The 19,128-nt window shown below is 41.3% G+C and overlaps 1 protein-coding gene across 5 annotated transcripts; it reads right to left on the bottom strand.

Annotated features, from left to right (window-relative positions):
- Positions 1-226: 226 nt before the first annotated feature.
- cdk12 (cyclin dependent kinase 12) lies at positions 227-17,458 on the bottom strand. Of its 5 annotated transcripts, XR_013098397.1 has the most exons (15): positions 15,484-17,458; positions 13,962-14,657; positions 13,282-13,461; positions 13,049-13,188; positions 12,765-12,935; positions 10,174-10,363; positions 9,380-9,436; positions 9,028-9,129; positions 6,925-7,002; positions 6,723-6,839; positions 6,504-6,635; positions 6,091-6,311; positions 5,492-5,911; positions 3,332-3,859; positions 227-321 (listed from the first exon to the last, which is right to left on the bottom strand). XR_013098397.1 is itself a non-coding variant. In XM_004552324.6 (14 exons), exons 1-14 carry the CDS (start codon positions 16,650-16,652, stop codon positions 3,447-3,449), a joined length of 4,086 nt encoding a protein of 1,361 aa, XP_004552381.1. In that variant the 5' UTR covers positions 16,653-17,458; the 3' UTR covers positions 2,229-3,446. The 5 variants fall into 5 exon arrangements, 4 of the variants coding, with proteins under 4 accessions (XP_004552381.1, XP_004552383.1, XP_004552382.1 ...); XM_004552324.6 differs by lacking the exon at positions 227-321 and having other exon boundaries at positions 2,229-3,859; XM_004552326.6 differs by lacking the exon at positions 227-321 and having other exon boundaries at positions 2,229-3,859; positions 5,522-5,911.
- Between the last annotated feature and the right edge of the window lie 1,670 nt (positions 17,459-19,128).

The raw sequence follows: 19,128 nt of genomic DNA, 5'->3' as shown, positions 1-19,128 counted from the left end.
TTCGGATACTTTACATAATTATAAATCCAGATAAAATCGAGAAATATATCACAGCATATAAGATATAATGACTGATTTACAAATTGGTCCAGAATCGTTAGTTTTGTTGTGTTTCTGAAAGGCCCACATGAAAATATCTAAATGTGTGAAATATCCCTCACAGTTTGACTGACCTAATCGTTTGCTTAAAGTGAAACATTAAAATGCAGCTTTAAATGGCTTACTTTGCTCCTGCTCAGCAGTTGCCCTCTTTGCCTGCCCGTGAATCTCATCTTCTGTCGTCTCACTTCACTTTCTTCTTTTTCTTGCATCCTGATTTTGCTGCCAAATTAAAATGTACAAGTTGAGACACATTGAGGTGCCAGGCGTTTAAGATTTTTTTAGATTGCTACAATGTTCCCTGCAGGAGCCAGAAAAATGCGAATGAATATTTTGACTGAGATCGTTTCAGCTTGAAAACTAAAACAGGTCACTTCACTCAGAGTCTCAACAAAAGGAAATAAACTCTAAGAACTGTCATTTTGCTTTTTTCCATACTTCTAACAGCTGATCTGCATTTACTCAGAATGATCGACATTCTTACTAGTACTCTTGTTATTTTAGCTTTAAACAGATGTTCAATGTGATGGCTGCTAATTGTCTAAGGGTTTCAATTTTGACACAGTGGAGACAGTGTCTAATTGATCAGATTATGTTTAAAATAAACTAGATTCCAAATAATATATCAATCAGCTCAGACAAGGCTGAGAAAATTAAGCCCAGCAGTGACAGAAAAAAAGAAAAAAAAAAAATCACATTTCATGAATATAATTTGGCGTGAACTGACTGAAATATACTGTCAGTCAATTCACTGCTTGTCTGGAAGTCCACCAAAATCCCTGCAGCTGACAGTGAAGTGCCGGCATCCAAAATGGAGGCTCCATTTTGAGCACCACCGTCGCCTGTCTCTGCCATCGCGAGTACGTGCTTCAGCCTGGCAGCATGGCACATTTATGGGCATTCCCCATAAGGTGCCTTTCTGATTGATGGCACAGCCTCATGCACCTCCCTCTCATCACTCCTCAGTCCTGATTTATTCGTCTAGTCTCTGTGACTTGGCACTGGCATTGCCCACTACTTCTCCTGTGGAAACTCCCTGCGGGCACATTCACTATTATTTGGAGTCCCGGTGGGCAAAGGCATCAGACAGAAACATGCACGCACACACAACACCGTCTCATCTCACTCACACTGGGCCTGTGCTAGAGGGCAGGTGAGCCTCCCACTGCCTCCACTCTGAAAGGATCTCTCACCCAGAGGGCTCAGCTGCTTGGTGGGCCAGAGGGGTAAGCGGCTCTGTGAGCGGCTCTGTAAGCCTGCCAAGTGACGAACTGGTCTGGGGTATGCACGAAGTCAATCCAGCACGCGCAAAAACTCACACGTGCACAAACACACAGGCAGTCTGCATGAACCTTGCATACTTCTCTCGTTGCCAATCTACATTTTATGAGCCTGTCGGGATCTCCATAAAGAGATCAACCCTAGTAGTGAAGGAATCAATATACATAAATACGCTTTCAGCATAGGGAGAACTACGAATACGTTTTGTGTGCATTATAGCTACTCGCTTTTTTTGGTTGGTTGGTTGTTTTTTTGCTCATTATGATGAAACTATAAAAATATTTATATAAAATATTCTCAAGCTATGCTAAACCAGAGCTATGACCAAACATAAACACCGATTCCCTTCAGCAATGATAGTGAACAGATTATGGCATGTTTGCTAAAAGGGAAAAAGGACAAAAGAACATAGGAAGATATCACATTACAAATAAGGGTGAAATATTTGGGCCATTTTCGTGAACCTGTCTAACACACTGGAATGCACATGCTCCAAAATCTCAGTTTGGTAAATCCTTTACATGGAATTACGCATATTTTCTTGCTTACTTATTAAATTATTTGTTTGTATCTTTAAGTTGTGGTTTGTGAGATAAATATCATTCCTTAGTTACATTTTTTTAAAATCAAAACAGTGGTTGGAATTTACCTACCACAAGATCAGATTAATAATTAATAATTATAGCCCGGTACGCAACTTGCTTCACATTGCAGTTCTTGAGTTTCAGTCTTCCGAGAAACCTGACTGTGTGGACTTCCTGTAAACTGAGTGGTAGTTTGCGTTGGTGCCTACCATCTAGTGGCCGCTTTACACAGAAACATCCAGAAACGGCAGAACAGACAGTTCATCCGGTCGCATAACTTCCTTTAATAAACTGAACCAAGGAAAAAAAAACACATTACAAAATGTTTCTTTTTACAGACACATGAAACCATTTTTCTTTCCTTTCTTTTTCCAAAGCAAAAAATGGAAACAAAACAATAGACCATTTTTTAGGCATGTTATCATTTTCTTTATGTAAAAAAATAACTACACAAAAAAATGAGAGGAAAAACAAAAAAAGCTTTTGTTGGCAGGTAGGTGAGGAGCAGACGTATGCAAGGAGGCTTTCAAAGCCTACTAGGAGAATCGGGAAAAATGTGTTTCTGTATGTTTCTAGCTTTGCATTCATTTAGCAGAAGAGTATGTGCATTATGGAGCAGTTCATCAAAATGCAGTTTATTCCATGTTTGAGACAGGAACATGAGCACTACAGGCTTGTTACAACACAAAGATCTGCTGTATGTAAAGAAGCGATACCTTAAAGTGAGCAGAGTTAGTTTTAGGTGATGACAGAGTGCGTCATCCAAGTAACCTGTACACCGGTGCCATTCAAAGCCGAAACTTAGCCCACATTTTCACACTAGGCCAAGATCATTCAAGGGTCGCCGGGGTCAGAGTGGAGGCACAAAGCTGAGAACAGGGGAGCTCGAATATGAACAGAAAAAGTCACATCTTCTGAGGTCATTTCCTCAAATGTACCCTTATGTAACAACTAACTTCAAAAAGTCTATCAGACTGTCAGGGTGGAGGATAATTACTTCATTCTCCAAAACACTGGTAATCCTGTTAGAAGGGGGCACTGCTGTGCACATGACAATCATTTGTTCTAGGGCAAAAAAAGATATTATAGTTGTTTTCAAAGTTGCTTGTCAGCGGTGTAACACTCAATTTGGAAGCTACACTTCATTCGACACCAGACCCTTCAGTGTAGAGGAGAGAGAACGGGTTTGCAGATGGAGAGTATGCATAACCGCTGAAAGTCAGACTAACCTGCTGAGATACTCCCACCATAACACCACATGACAGCTCATTCTGCAGGCAGAGATATTCATGACCACTTCTAAAAATACTCCAGATCTCTTTCATTCAGGCATTCATTATCAAAATCTTTGATCCAACTTTCACTACCTGCACAGGGTCCAGTGAGTCATACTCTGTAGGTGTCCCTCTGTATTTCCTTATAGGCCAGGATTGCTGGACCAGTCCCACGGTACCCAGCTTGATCTCGACGGGGAACTGAGGGTCAGCGGGCAGCTCCATGGGAAAAGCGGAGGTCCTGGTCTTTGGGAAACTGTGCTGCAGTGGTAGGAGCAGCAGTCGCTAGTCCTGCTGGGGATTCAGCTGCAGCTGAAGGTTTAGGTGGAGAGCTTGCAACCCATGGTGGAGGGCACTGTCTGTGGGCAAGAGCGTCCACAGTAGGAGAAGGATCGTTGCTGCGCTGTGAGGCACCACACTCCGAGTCCTGCTGAGAGATGAGCTGGAGCAAGGCAGCTGCTACAGCAGGGCTGATGTCCTGGCTGGGTTGCGTTTCTGGCGCAGCCTGCTGGGAGTTTCCAACAGTTGATGGAGGTGGACCTGGTGGAGAGGGTGGACGTTGCTCAACAGTTGAAGGCCCCTGGTTGGCCCCAAGCTTTTTTCTTTTTGTCACTGCACCATCTGAAGGGTCCAAACAGAACAGAACAGAACAGAACACAGCACATTAGACATAATCTTATAAGGCATAATTAAGTTAAACCTACATACTAGCTACACACCCACTAATAAGCTTTCTTTTTCCTCTTATACTCCCAACCTGCATTTAAAGACAGTAGTACTGCATTTCAAATAAGCCTATCATGGAGTTACACAACGTTGACATTCCTACCTTTACCACAAGAGGGAGGGCAGAGCACTTTAAGCAAATCAGCACACTAACTTACTACAAATAGGGAACCATGCTGCAGTGGTAGGAGCAATCTTACAACAGTCTGTGTTTTTGGAATCAAATAACTTTGTGAACCTAGTGTAGATGCTATACAATATCACTAAAAACAATTAGACAAAAAAATGTTTTTTACATCTGGCACATGAAACACATGACCATTTACCGATTCAAGTGAATGGTTATAGGTAGGTAAAAATAAAATAAGTGTTTTTTTCTATTTTTAAATAACTAGTCATTACCATTTAGATGTTTATTAAACAGAGAAACGTTAATGTCTTTGAATGCACTACCCACTAACAGATTAACACTTGCACAGCAGATGCAGGCCCACACTTCCAAACACCCCCCCCCCCCCCAAATCACAGAAAAAAAATGTGGGAACTAAGTGGGAAAACAATACAAGGGGCATGTGCAGTTGGATGAACAGAAAAGGTGAATTAAGCAGGAGAATTTCAAGTACTTTCAAAGGGCGGGTAACACTACTAAAGCAGCACTGTCTATTCTTTCGAATCTACTGCAGTGCAAGGTGGACCAGTGATGTAAGGTTTTCAAATGCTTTTAAAGGTTCACCATTCAGTGTCAGCAGCATAATCAGTGTTATTCCAATTCCTAATCACATTTTAAGAAAAACGTGACCCAGAGTGAACAGTTACCAAAAAAAAAGTGACAAAAACCAAGGTTAAAAGAAACACATGCAGGTGACATCTAAAGATTCAAAACATTTATTTTCACTTGATAATTTATTAGACTTTCTTCATAAAAAGGCTGACATTACAGACTGTTTAAAGCAACATCGCTCTCTGTGAAGAATCCATGACACCTGCTTTATAATGAAAATGAAGTGAGGAAGAAAAAACACATGTGGAAATGGGACAGAGAGAAACAAAGACTGTGATAAAGAAACAAGAAAGAGGGAAAATTGAAGGAACATCACAGTGTGAGCCTTTTTACTCAAATGAATAACACTGTACTTTCTTCTGGTTTATTGAGTACACCAGTGATGAACCAGTGATATCCGTGTGCAACAAACCTTTACCTGGTTATCAGGGTCACAGGACAGCAAACGCTGAAAAGACAATTTGCCAGGGTTTTCTTTTGCACTTTTTTTAATAGTACAGGTGTTTATAGGGGAAGATGTTGAATGTGTGTCACTCGTATGTCATGAATAAAAGAAGGGGTGGGTGTAATATCGGTCTAATAGCCCTATTTGCAAATTTTATTAAGTATCCTAAAATCAAAGTAATTTGATACAGTATATAGTCAGCTTCTGTTTGTTCCTTGCCTGGCTCTTTCCACTCTTATGATTTCCAACTGACCCTGGTACCTTTTCTGTTTCACACTCTATAGGCTAAACCCAGACTTGCCCTTGCAATCAGTAGTAGAAGCGGACGAACCGCGCGTTAGTGCCTCCTCTGACTGAACGCCATTACTTTCATCGCCTTGCTCCTCGGTTTGTGGCTTTATAATTTGGCCCAAAAGGAGAGCCAGTAGCTTGGCCTGGTCTTCCTGGCTGAGTGGCGGATCTCCAGATGTCGGTGAGATCTCTTGGGGTTCAGGAGGCGGCTCTGGGGGCTGAGACCTGGAAGCTGCCTGGGTCTGGTCCTCTGGTGCCCCCTGGTGGTCAGAGGACTCACTAACAGCAGACAACAACTGGCTGAGAGTCTCTGGATTGGGGAGGTTGAGGAGCTGAGCAACCTGGGGCAAGCCGTCTGCCTGTCCCTGGAGAAGGTTTAGCAGCACTGCCAGCTCTGTCTGATTCAACTGCTCTGCAGCCGATGCCAGGCCTAAACACACACATGCATGCGACTAGAATTCAGTGTCAGTCTAATAAAGACACAACAATCAAATACATTTAAAATTAAATAAATAAATTCTTATATATATATATTTTTTTTCACAATACGGAAACTTTTTTGAAAAAACAAAAAAATGTGTTCCTGGTTAAATACTTAGTATCTGTTACCTGACAACTCACTCTCTATGTTGGTTGTGGAGGGTGGTTTCCCTGGAGGAGGTGGAGCTCCAGTGGGGCTGTTTGGGGGACGAGGGTTGTCTCCGCTGGAGGTCCCTGTCACATCTTTACGGGGCACTTTGGGCACAGGCACATCCTCGACGACCCCGCTCTGACGTGCACGTCTTCTCTTCTTGCTCCACAACTCGTGACAGTCTTGATGATGAGGAAGGCTAAAAAAGAAAAAAGAAATTGTACAAATTTAAAATATACATTTTATTAACCAAATAAAACAAAATAAAGAAAGAAAACGCCCTAAATAGGCAATAATTGTATTCTGATACAGATAATGTCCTAGTGTTATTTTTCACGTGCTCAATCCAACACTGTCATTGTGTCAACCATCACTAGAACCAGCTACTAACTCTGGTGGTGGCATCCTGTTGGGCTCAACATCATGCAGGAAGTCACTGAAGAGCGCTTGCTCCGATGTGCAACGGCGTGCAGGGTCAAGGGTCAGCATTCGGTCCAGTAAGTCCAGGGCAGGAGTAGGTAAACTATGTTGAGGAGAAAAAATATTACTCCTCTAGAACCAGACAGAGTTGATCACAGCTGTCTTAGGTAAGCGTAGTTTGAGTACATACTGTGCAAACTCCTCCCGTAGTCGCCGTCTGTACTGCTTCTTGGGTTTCATTGTGTTGAACAATGGAAGTTTAATGACATCAGGCCAAACGGCCGGACAGGGACTCCCACACAGTCGGCTGAGACAAAGGAAAGGGTTATTAATAAGCTTGATAATTCAATCAGAAATTATTACTTGAAATTTATTTGTGGTAGGCAGTCTACCTGATCAGCTCTAGTTGCAGAAGTTCCTGGTTAGCCTGGAAGATGGGCTTCTTGGTAAAGAGCTCTCCAAGAATACACCTGAGCCACGACAAGTAAGAAAAGGTATTGCATGTATATAATGTATGTATATAATGTAAAGTTTAAAACAGCTTTTAAAAACTACTTAAAGAGTAATGGCCTGGCAAAATCTTGGTCAAATAGGCCTGTGAAATGTTATGAATGTAGTAGGGCTGCCACGATTAGTCGACTAGTCACGATTACGTCGACTATTAAAATCGTCGACGACTGATTTAATAGTCGACGCGTCATTTGAAGCTTTGTAAGATCCCAAAAGACGCAGGAGTAAGTAGCAGGATTTAAGAGTGTAATAACGGACTGAAACAGAAGATGGCAGCACTGCATGTACAAGGATGCCAGCTGCCGTTAAACCCCGAAGAAGAAGAAGCTGCGGCCCAGCTCAGTTTCCAACAATGGCGGCAGCTAGTTAGTTTTAATATTACTCTTATTCTTCTTTCTGGGTCACAAAATAAACGTTTAACATGTTTTCAGGCGAGAATGTAGCTGTGTAAACCTCAAATATCTGCTCAGTTTATCAAGACACCACATATTTTCAAAAGCGCTCCGACGTTTTCGGAGACGTCTGTTACCCACTAGCTCGATAGCTAGCCGGGGGCTAGGTCACTAGCGCTGAGAACACGGACTCCCGGCAAATTGTTTTCTAACCCACCGCCGTCTTTCGCTAGTCAGGTTAAATATGATATATGAGTCACTTAGATAACTTAAAATTTTATTGTTTGGCTTTTTTCAGTGTTTTATTTGTTCCTGAGTAAATCGGTTTGGCTGAGATTAAAGTTATAGTTTTTACACAGCTGAATAAACGTCAAGCAGACAGCTGATCATCAGAAGTGTGAGATGCTGGAGAATTTACTCCGGTGTCCTGTTATATTTTAGATAGCAAGGAGTTTATTAAACTTAACCGAAACAATCTGCAAATTTCATTAAAATGTAATAAACTATCATCTTGTCTTTATTTTTAGTTAGCACGTACCTGAAACACTTAAAGCTGTAAGCTAATGATAGTTATATAAGAGCAGATGCTGCTGGTGCAATAAGCTGTACGTTTTATGTCCAATGGATGGTGATCTGATTAGTCGACTAATCGCAGAAATAATCGGTGACTAGTCGACTATCAAAATAATCGTTTGTGGCAGCCCTAGAATGTAGGCCCTTTTATTCCAACAAGGTAAAGCTCCTAAAGTATTCACAAGGAAAGACTCTCTCAGACTGTAGATAAGGTTGTTTAAGAGTTGTATGACAAAGGTGAAAGTTTTGTGAATGTTTATAACCAAGTGTGATAATTCGAATTTAATATGGTAATACCTTTGGGCTTGCTGCAAAATAAGACAAATTATTTCCATAAAATACTATAAAACAATTGAAGATTTAGGAATATGACACATATCTAAAGAGAAATTTGCGCATTAGTCACCAAACGTAAATAGTACATTGTAAAGACTTTATCAAAATGTTCCCAACACATCTGCTTACACTGCAGAAATAAATACTTAAATACATCTACCAACAACCATTACGAAAAAAGTTAACTACCAGACAACAGACAGGTAAAATGTGTGAGATTAGACACTGCTGTAATATAATAACAATTAAAAAAAAAAAAAAGACTACAGCAGCTGTCCAAATGATCTGCATAAACCATTTTTGAAGAAATTGAGTGAAAATGACTTGTGATGAAGGACAAAGCAAGGAAAACACAAGTCTAGCACAAATATGCCACTTTAGAGTAGTTTGTGGGTTGACCCGAGGTGAATGGGAAAATAGGACTATTTTGGTACAGTGAACCCTGATGGGTGGGAAGCTTTAACCTGCAATTATGCACCCTAGGCAACTCAGGGGTGTTATGTGACTAACCTGAAGTAAAGGCTGAGACTCTTCTTCCCCCCCCCCCCAAAAAAATGTCTTAATCTACATAAAAACAACAGTATAATCTGTTGTTCCCCAATTATTCATCTGACAATAAATCATACACTTGAAGACCACGTGATTTGACAGACAGAAGTACTAAGATAACCGTTTTGTACTCACCCACAACTCCAAACATCAATGGCTGGAGAATATCTCTCCTCTCCCAGCAGAAGCTCAGGGGGACGATACCATAGTGTGATTACTTTATTAGTGTATGGCCGGCTAGGAGCAAGAAAAGAGAGATGAGATGGGAGTCAGCAGTCATACATGTCCCCCAGTGACAAATCAGAATCATTTTAGCTCCAAGTAACTGTATTATTTCTGAGACACAGCCCCATCTTGTGGACAGACATTGTAAATTAAAAAGAAATAATAAAATAAACTGCTTTCATTCAGCAACTTAAACACTATAATGTCTATAATCACTAAATGGAATTAAGCAGATCAGGTATATACAACCGTCGCCTCTTACCTTTCCTCTGAGTTGTAAAGACGAGCCAAACCAAAGTCAGCCAGTTTGATCTGACCTCTGCACAAACAAGCACAGATAACATTAAAAAAAAAAAAAAAACAATAACAAAAAAAGCATTGCCAACTACTGAATCTTAGTGCATCTAATCCTAAAACACAACTCAAAGTGTCTTCACTGTAAAAGTCAACTGATACTGTAAAATACACACTGCTCTTAAAGAAACAACAAATATTATTGGTCAAATTTGGCAGCGCTCAGGTGCAAATGATCCACTTCTAATGTCTATTTGAAGTCAGCTGTTCAGTAGCAGGGCAATAACTTCATGCACTGTGGTTTTTAAATCCTCCACTTCCCAGAAAAACACACATTTTCTTAATTCTTGATAGCTCATTTAAGCTCAGTTTTTTCATGCACCTTGGTTGTACATTGGATGTTCAACTGTACTAAGCAACCATCTGTGGGAAGTTGCTGTACTCCACTAAGGTTATCTGAAGCATCCAATTAATTTTGTTACTTTGTAATTAGCTTTCCTGCAGACACACTTTTGAACCCTTTCTGCCTGACAAATTATAGCAATCGTTTGATAGTATTTAAGGAATGCGGATACATTTAAAGGTGTGAAGATTACATTTCTTAGTGTTTGTTTACATGGGTGAATAAGAAAAAAAAGTAGATAAAACTTAAAATTCACATGTCACTGTTAGTACTGAAAAACCTGTGACTAGGAACAGCCTAGCTGCTGCTGCATTTTACTGCAATTGTCTGCACACAGTAAACAACAATACTTTACTCACTTGTTATTTAGCAGTATGTTGGAGCATTTGATGTCTCTGTGCAGGAAGTTATTTTTGTGGCAGTAGTCCAGGCCCTCCATCAGCTGACGCATGAAGCTGCGGATGTGCTCATGGGAGAACTGGACCAGGCCTGACTCCAGCAGGCCCATCAGATCATGGTCCATGTACTCAAACACCAGGTAAAAAGCTCCTAAAAATACAAAGATGTATTCAGATGTCTTAAACAAAAATACATGCACACACATATGTCTGTGGGTTCACATAAGTGGACATGTGTTAAATGGTTAATAGGTATTCAGGTAAATTTAACCATGCTTCTTTAAAAGTGAAGTTACTGAACTGAAATGTGCGCAACTGCATTGCCAGCTATTTAACATTCATACAGCCCAGAAAACTCTAGCAGCACACTTCTCTCTGGATTGAAACATTAAAGAACTGTTCAAGTTAACAGTGACTACAGAGAACGCAACCAGATGTGGTCATTATATCAGTTCTAGTTTTTCAGTTTTTATTTCTTTTGCTTTAAATTATGTTTTATGCTAACAATTTCAAATGTCACGAACACTTTATTTCCACAATAGTAGCAGTTTCTCTTCCACTTATACAATTCAGTGTTGCAGAGAGGCTGTGTACACCCTGGATAGGTCCCCAGCCGGTCGCAGGGCCAACACAGCCAGAGACAGACAATAATTCACACTCACATTCACACCAATTAACCTAGCCCCACTAAGTGAAGGTAGAGAACCAAGAGAGAACCCAAACGCAACCATAAATATATAACTTGTCATAGAAACAACACTAAATAATCTGCTTTTGTATAAAAAAAAAAAAAAAGACAGTGTATTCTATGAGTGTCACCTTTTCTTATAATTTTCTGCTCTCATTTTGTGTGTCATTATCTGCTGGTCAAGGTATGTGTATGCACGTTTTCAGACATGTTGCAGTTTCAGGTCTGACTCCGTCAGTGCTGTCACAGCTGCTAAAACATATTTCAGTGACAAACAGAAGTGCTGCACATCCGGTTTCATATAGTGTACCCACCATTACTTTCCTGGCATATGCCTGTAGTCTACCAATTAGGTGGAATCTACACACCGTTTAAATGGCTTCTAGGGGTTCAGTTGTTCAATGTTCAAGAAAGATGTGACACCAGCACAGCCCTATAACTATTTATACTCTTGGTTAAACTGCGCTCAACTAGTTTACAACCAGTTTACTAAAACTAAAGGCATCGTGCACCAGTAATCATAAAACCACTTTTCTCGCACTACCATTTGCAAGGATGACTACAGCAAACTTAAGCTGTCTGTAGGTTCTCATACATTGAATGACATACTCAATTCAAGCAGTGAAAATCGTGCATATACCTACCTCGACCAGATGAATGATAAAAACGCAGTGTAATTCTAGATAAGCAAAAATGTATCGCTAAACTCATTAATAAATACGTTTAGCTATACAATACAAGTGATTACTGCCATCTCTGTGACATCATTTAATTAATTAAACTAAAAACAAGTTCCATTGGAGAATTTCTTTTTAAGGGGATGCCTTCTCCCACCTGCAAAGTTTTCCCCTTGCATTTAAAACAAACACTCCCCCCCTAACTTATCATAGGGCTGCTCAATTAATCGAATTTTAATCACGATTACGATCTGGGCTTTCAACGATCATTAAAAATGACTGAGCCGATTATTAGCCCCTCCTTCGTGCTTTACTCTCGCGCTGCTTCGTGTGGCAAATCTAGCGCACCTCTCTGCGTTTCGAACACGTGTCACAACAATTAAGAGCAGCGGTCCCCAACTATTTTTGCGCCACGGACCGGTTTGCGCCCAACAATATTTTCACTGACCGGCCTTTAAGGTGTCGCGGATAAATACAACAAAATAAAACTAGTACCGGTACCGAAAAAAAAGAAGATTTATTCATAACACAAGTGAAAAGACCCAGGAAAACCGAGTAAACGATAAAAACGATAACAAAATAACGCTGAAAACCGATAAAAACCCTGAAAACTATACATTTCACACCTGAGCCTCAACTCTCGCGGCCCGGTACCGGTCCGAGGCCCAGGGGTTGGGGACCGCTGATTAAGAGGACCCGAGGGAAGCTCGGAAAGCTAAGCAGAAGTTATTTGGAGAGGAGAGTGACTGCCGTTGGTTGAAAAGAGAGGTTAAACAAAACTTCAGTGGTGTGGAAGCATTATTGGTTCGCGGAGTCAGACGTGGATCAAGTAGACATAGTGTGTAAACTTTGCTACGGTGTCATAGCTGCACCACAAAGCAACACTGCAAAGTTCACTAAACATAGATGTTTACATTTTTCATTTATTTTTTATATTGCAAACATCTGCACTGTTATCAGTATTTGCACACTATTTTATAATATTTTATGACAATCTTTAAAGTCATTGTTCAATACATTGTTATTGTTAAATAAATATCGTCAAATAATCGAGATCTCAATTTCAGTGAAAATAATCGTGATTATCATTTTTGCCATAATCGAGCAGCCCTAACTTATCATCACTTCTTACCTACTTATATCCCACATAAAAGAAAACGGCAAGTTTTTTTTTTTGCCCCCCTTACCTTTATCCTTTTTAAAGTCAAGTGCATCTTGCTTGTCAGTGACAATTTCCTTCATGTTGACAACACTACGGTGTTTGAGCTGCCGCAAGATCTTAATCTCTCTGATGGCTGTGATGGGGAAGCCCTCTTTTTCATTGTCCAAACGCACTTTCTTCAAAGCCACCAGTTCACCTAGCATATTTGGAGAACACATTTTAGAGAGCCACTCTTTTTATTTTTTTTTTTTATCTTATTTGGGTTTTATTTTTTTAAGGAAAACATAGTAGTAAATGGATTTCACTTACCAGTGTCTTTGTCCTTGGCCTTGTACACTTGGCCATAGGTGCCTTCCCCTATGATGCCAATTATATCAAATTTATCTACACACCGTTTGCCCCAGTCACTTTGGGTATGTTTGCGCTCACCATATCGCGGGCAACAAATCCTGGAAAGCACAAACAAGAAAAGCAGCTAAGACATCATGTGTGATTAATGAAAGGAAAACTTTAAGTGGGTGAGTATAAAAGTGAATGCTGACTTTGGTCTCTTCTTAAGGGCTGTCTGGGGTAAGAGAGGAGGCTGGCGGACAGGTAACTGTGGGGGTGAAGAGTCCCCTCCAAGCAAGGTGGGCGGTAAAGGCAGATCAATAATAGAAGGGCGGTTGCGACCTTCTTTGTCCTTTCTTGATGGCCTCTGGGGAGGAGTGGATTTCTTTGGGCTAATAGAGCAAGATTTAAAAAAAAAAAAAAGTTTAAGACAAAACCAGGAACACATTTTATGCACCGTTTTCATGTCGATGTAACAACTAACACACACATTCAGATTAAAACTAGTTACAATAAAGTGTACATACCACGATTTAAAAGAGGAAAATTTAAATTCACTTTCATCTAACAGTGCGCCATTTTTGTTTTTTGTAGGATGGTAACTGACATATTTAAAACACCAAAGTGCAAACATAGCATTTATTCATAAAATGTTTACATATCAAGTTATGTTTTGAAATTACTTAATTTTTGTTAAAATGACTCATGAAAAACAAAATGGGATGTCTTGAATGGTGTGTTCAAGACATCCCGATGTACATACAAATCACTGACAAATGACAGTACAAGTCCAAGAATAACAGCTGTAAACTCATACAACAGATTAATAGGCACTAAGCTTGACATAACACAACAGGCACTAGATCAGTGTGCCTGTTGAGGGATTCCTCACCTGTCCTGAGCATTTCCCAGCAGTGCAGGTGGTAGAGGCAGGGGAGGAAGAGTCGAAGTCTTGTGGAGTGGGGTCTGGCGGACAGGGCTGCGAGCAGGAACTGTTGCTGGCGATTTAGTTTGTGATACGGTTGAGGGTGTAGGAGGCTGAATGTTTGTTTCTGCCTGAGGTGGTGGTGGAACCTGTGTAGCTGGATTGGGTGGCGCTGGAGAAGAGGGCTGTGGAGGAGGTGGCGGCGGTGCAGGAGAGTTGTTTGAAGAGGATGTTAGAGTTGCAGTCATCGGCTCATCAGCATTGGGAACATCATGGGATAACTGCTGGGTTGGTGGCGGCTGAGGTTCTGATGCTGCTACTGCTGTTGCACCTTTTTCTGGCTGTAGAGCTTCAGCTTTAGCAGGCCGTGAGGATGAGGAGCTTGACGGTTTTTGAGCTGTCGGAAGTGGAGAGGCGCCACCACTAGCACGAGCAGCCGCCTCAGCAGCCAGGCGTTCCTTCTTCCTGCGACTCAACTCTGCACCTAAGCTGGAATTGAGGGGCAGACGTGACGAAGGAGGGGAGCGGCTAGCTGGCCGGTTACTGTGGGAAATGCTCCCTGTTCCAGCAGAGGAGGTGTGCCTCTTACCGCGGGAACGAGAGGAGGAGCGGTGAGAAGAAGAGTAGTGCAGAGGGGAGCGACTCCTGGAGCGGCCCGAGCGTCTAAAATAAAAAGCACATTTTTAAGATCATTTATAGATTAAGACAGAGAATTAGAGGCAAATGAAATGCATGATATAACTGAGACAGACTGCTGATCCATGGCTAAATAAGATCTCTAGATCATATTATAATGAAATCAAAACCATGTGGGACAAGTAAAACTAAAACTACTGACGCTTTCATGGCCAACTGGATCTATTCTTGTTGTCTAAAGCAATATACTGGGCTAATTAATTAAGAACATTATTTAGTTTCAAAAACATTTCATTGCTACATAATGGTGAAATTTTGAAAATGATATTACACATCAAATAAAAATCTGTTACCTTCTCTATAAAAGAATGTGAGGCCCTCCTAAAACTAAGTACCGGGTTTCATTAAAGACACCTGTCTTTTTCTGAAATCAGTGGCAAGTATGGACTCTATAGCTCAAATGTAATTATGAACACAAATACTTATGGTCACAGAGCCAGGTTGTAGTGCCCTAAGCTTCTGTTTTTGAATTGAAATGACAGCTTAAGGCAAACCCTGTTTTCAACTACAGGTATTGCCTATCTCCATCCTGTATTTTTCTCACTCTCAAGCTTTTGTCTGTTATGTATGGTAAATTTCAACTTCAATGCAGAGATCAATTTGCTGGAGTGAAAAGCCCTCTCCAAGTTCAACATATTTGTCTAATCTCAAACTTAAAATGCATGTAAAGTAGGATCATAAAAGGTGAAGGTTCTGGAAATATGCAAAACCTCTACGAAAGGTGGCTTGATAAGTAAATGTCTCGAACATAATCCCAAAAAGATTTAAAGGGTGACCTACAGCATATACTCACCGAGACATGGGGCTCGTACTGGAGGACCTGCGGTTACCATAGGGGCTCGTGGAACGTCTCCTAGAGTAAGGGCTGCTGTCCCTCTCAAAGCTGGAGGACCTGTGTCTGCTGCCGTAGGGGCTGTCTGATCTCTGCCTGCTACGGCGAGACACATCACCATAGGTACTCGGGCTTTGCTGGGCCGCCCTCCGTCTTGAGTAGCTGTCATCCCCCTGATGTCCATACCCACCGCCCAGTGGACTCTCACTACCGGCCCCTCTTCTGGGACTCGGCGACAATGCAGAGCTGGTGCCCTTTCTCCGTGGGCTACCCCTACTTGAAGACTTCCCCTTCGGGCTTGACTTGTGGCTCTTGGAGGACTTGCGATGGCTTCTATCTGTCCGGCTCCTCTGGGAGGAGCTGCGGCTGGCCTCCCCTCGGCCTTCTCTCCGCTGTTGCCTGTCTTTGCGAGACTTCCCTGAGCGGCTGCTCTCCTTGCTGCGAGATGAGGATGTAGAAGAAGTAGTGCTACCTACACTGGCTGCAGGCGGTGCCTGAGAGGAGAGCATCAGCTCCCCACGTTTGGAATCCCCCTCTGACGGCACCTGGCGTTTAGATGAGGAGCCTAACGAGGCCTCCTTCTCCTTGCCCTTTCCAGAAGTCACTTTCTCGCGATCTTTACTGCTCTTTTTCTTGGACCCACGTTCTCCATTTCCAGAGTCTCTAACTTTGTTAGTGTCCTTGGACTTTTTTCGTGGGTGTCTGTGCCCCCTGCTCTCTCTATTACCTTCTTCTTCGCCAATATCCCTATCGTAGTCTGGTGAGGGCTCCAGTCGATTTCCCCCCCTCTCAAAAGGCCTGGAGGACGGTGGGTCCGAGAAGGTGTCCGAGTCGGAGCTAATATCGTCGTACTCCACTAGAGGCTTCACCGTGTTGACACCAGGAGGCGCCGTATCGCCGAGGGTAAAATCGTCAGGTGCCGCCAAGGATTCCCGATTATGTTTTGTTGATTTATGCCGTTTGCGTTTTAAAGAAGAAGAGGACATTGAAGTTTTTAACTGCACCTTGCCGTCCTTGCTCATCATGTCTCCCGCAGAGGTATGAGTCGGGCCCTGGGTCTGGTGTGGCACACCACCGATGCTAGATTCCGGCTTCCTCTTGGTCCCATGGTGTCGGTCCGACCCAGGCATCCCTCACGTCGGCGTCGGTGCCTCTTCTGCGACTTGGCCTCGGTGATCCAGGCAATTCATTCACAGGAGACCAGTAGCAACTCCAAATGTCAAAACAAGTCTTACTAAGCGAAATCAGGACAGGAAAATACAAAAATAAACACACCAGGCCGCTTACGTCCACTTCTCCTCAATGCCAATTCATTCCATTGAGATCACCAGCATATTTCGTCAAAGCAGATAAATGCCAAGTTGGTTTTCCAGTGCTGCGAAGTTTGTACTTTCAGTTAGTCAGCGAATGAAAAAGACTCCAACCAAACATCTGATCATTGTGGTGTCGTCTCCGTCTCAGTTTAGCTAGCACAGCTAGCTAAAGCTCGGCAGCTAGCGAGCTGACTCCTAAAAAAGAAAGAAAAAGTCCCTTTGTGAAAGCTGTCCTTGTCCGGTGCCAAGTTAAGTAAAGGTGTTTTTAATTCCACAGAATAAGGTCTTAGCATTCAGAAACAAGCAAATGCCTTCATTAAAAGACGCTCGTTTCTCCAACAAAATGAAAACTTGACCCGGTTGGTACTGATTACATGTTCCCTTTAATGTAAGTTTTATCCCCTATAAATTCAATATTGATAAGAAATTATAATATTTTCGTGTGCAGTAGATGTTCCAGTTTATTATCAATGGCTCTGGAAATCAACCAGGCCTATATTTAGGGCGATGCTAGTGGATTTAATATCATCCACAGCCCTAGCTCAAGGAGACTACAAACGCCATCATGGCTCCTGTAACTAGCAACTTCTGCGCACAGCCGATTGAACCGGAAGACGGAGCACTGCCAATCTTGACTGTATCCGAGCAACTTCCTATCACCGCAAAGATCCCACCCACCGTCCTCATGGCGACACGACAGAGACGTAAAATGAAGAGATGTGTATTAATTAGCAAAAGTACGTTTTTACAAACTTTTCAAGTTTCAGATAACACATTTAAATCAACACACATGTTAGATGCCAGGCTCATGATGGGTTGTTAAATGTCGAGCTTGTTGGAACAGAAAAGGAAGACACTGGGGCAAAGCTAATAGAGCAAAGTCTTATTATCAACAGGCAGCAGGCAACTGCCTCTGGGTCCTGAAAGCTTCAACATATTTAACCTACTACTAAGGTTCATTAACTTACATGGTAAGGTCTTTTTAATAAGATCTGCTTCACAAGATAAGCATGAGGTCCAGTCTTAGGTGGGCGTCTTTCAAAATGTAGTCGTTTTTTATCATGTTACCCCAGAGAAATCTGTGTTTAACTAATGCTCTAGTAGGAAAAAGAAGCGAAAAGAAGATCTTGCAAAGTGTTTAGGAGAAATCAACCAAAGCATGACTTTATGTTGGGCTTGTCTCCATACTAGTACTTTCCACATCAGCAGATGGATCAGCATTCTGCGTATTGGTAAGATAAATAGAAATCTACATGTCTTAAACAATACAACAATCAGACAATGGTCACTTGGAAGGCAGTGAATGAACTAAAGCTGCCATGAAAGAAAAACAGCATTTGTTCTTGCCCTGTGGCTGACATATGTCAGTTTGCCTGTGGGTATCTGTGGTTTAGGATTTTCAGGTTTATGTGTACACAGAATAGTTTTAAATAGAGAGTTGTACTTTATCTTACTGAAAAAAATAGTTATCACAAATCACAGTTTCACTTAAAGTATATGATATGAAATGAATAATTAAGCAGAGATATTTCAGATTTTTTAAGGACAATGCTATATTTAAGTGCATTTACACACACACACTTAATTTACAAAAACACACTGACATGTCTGCTGGTTGAAATTGAGGCCTGGATCTTTACAAAACACACAAATAAGGAATTTCTGGGTCAAAACTTTTCTGTCTTTCTGGTAAAAACACAAACTCTTTCAAGCTACAGACACACACACAAAGCTTGCGGTGCAGCCAGTGTTAAGGCACCCTAGCTGCTTCATTTAGATCCAACTAAAGTCCGTTAACTACTACTACAGATAACCTACCGATTATCTTACATGTAAATCTTGCTAAACTTTAAAGTTAACCCCAATGTGTTCATCCTGAACTTTTCATGAAAGTCGAACATCTTTTTTTTTTGACAGCAGGTACCTATTTATACACTTGTGATTTGTACTTCACAGGGCAAGTTTTGGGTGATAATTTTGTAATATAATGTGATAATACAAAAACAAACCTTTTAAAAGACTAGTAAAATTGGGTATATAAACATATTTTATATTACTTTTCATTCATATACTTGGAATTCATTTATGTGAACTCACTATTTCTTTTCTAGTCTTCCTTAATATTCAGAGCTTCATGTATCTGACATCTCTGTTGTCAAACTGTTTTTTTAATGCCACACTTCAGAAAACCTTCAACATTTTTCCCTGGTAACAACACACCGTTTGAGAACTACTCCATTAACATAACAAGCATCTCTCTTTGGACCAGAGAAAATCAAGAAAATGCCTGGAA

The sequence above is a fragment of the Maylandia zebra genome, linkage group LG4 (genome assembly GCF_041146795.1).
Source record: "Maylandia zebra isolate NMK-2024a linkage group LG4, Mzebra_GT3a, whole genome shotgun sequence".
Classification (NCBI taxonomy): Eukaryota; Metazoa; Chordata; class Actinopteri; order Cichliformes; family Cichlidae; genus Maylandia; species Maylandia zebra.
This window is presented reverse-complemented; position numbering and strand designations above follow the sequence as displayed.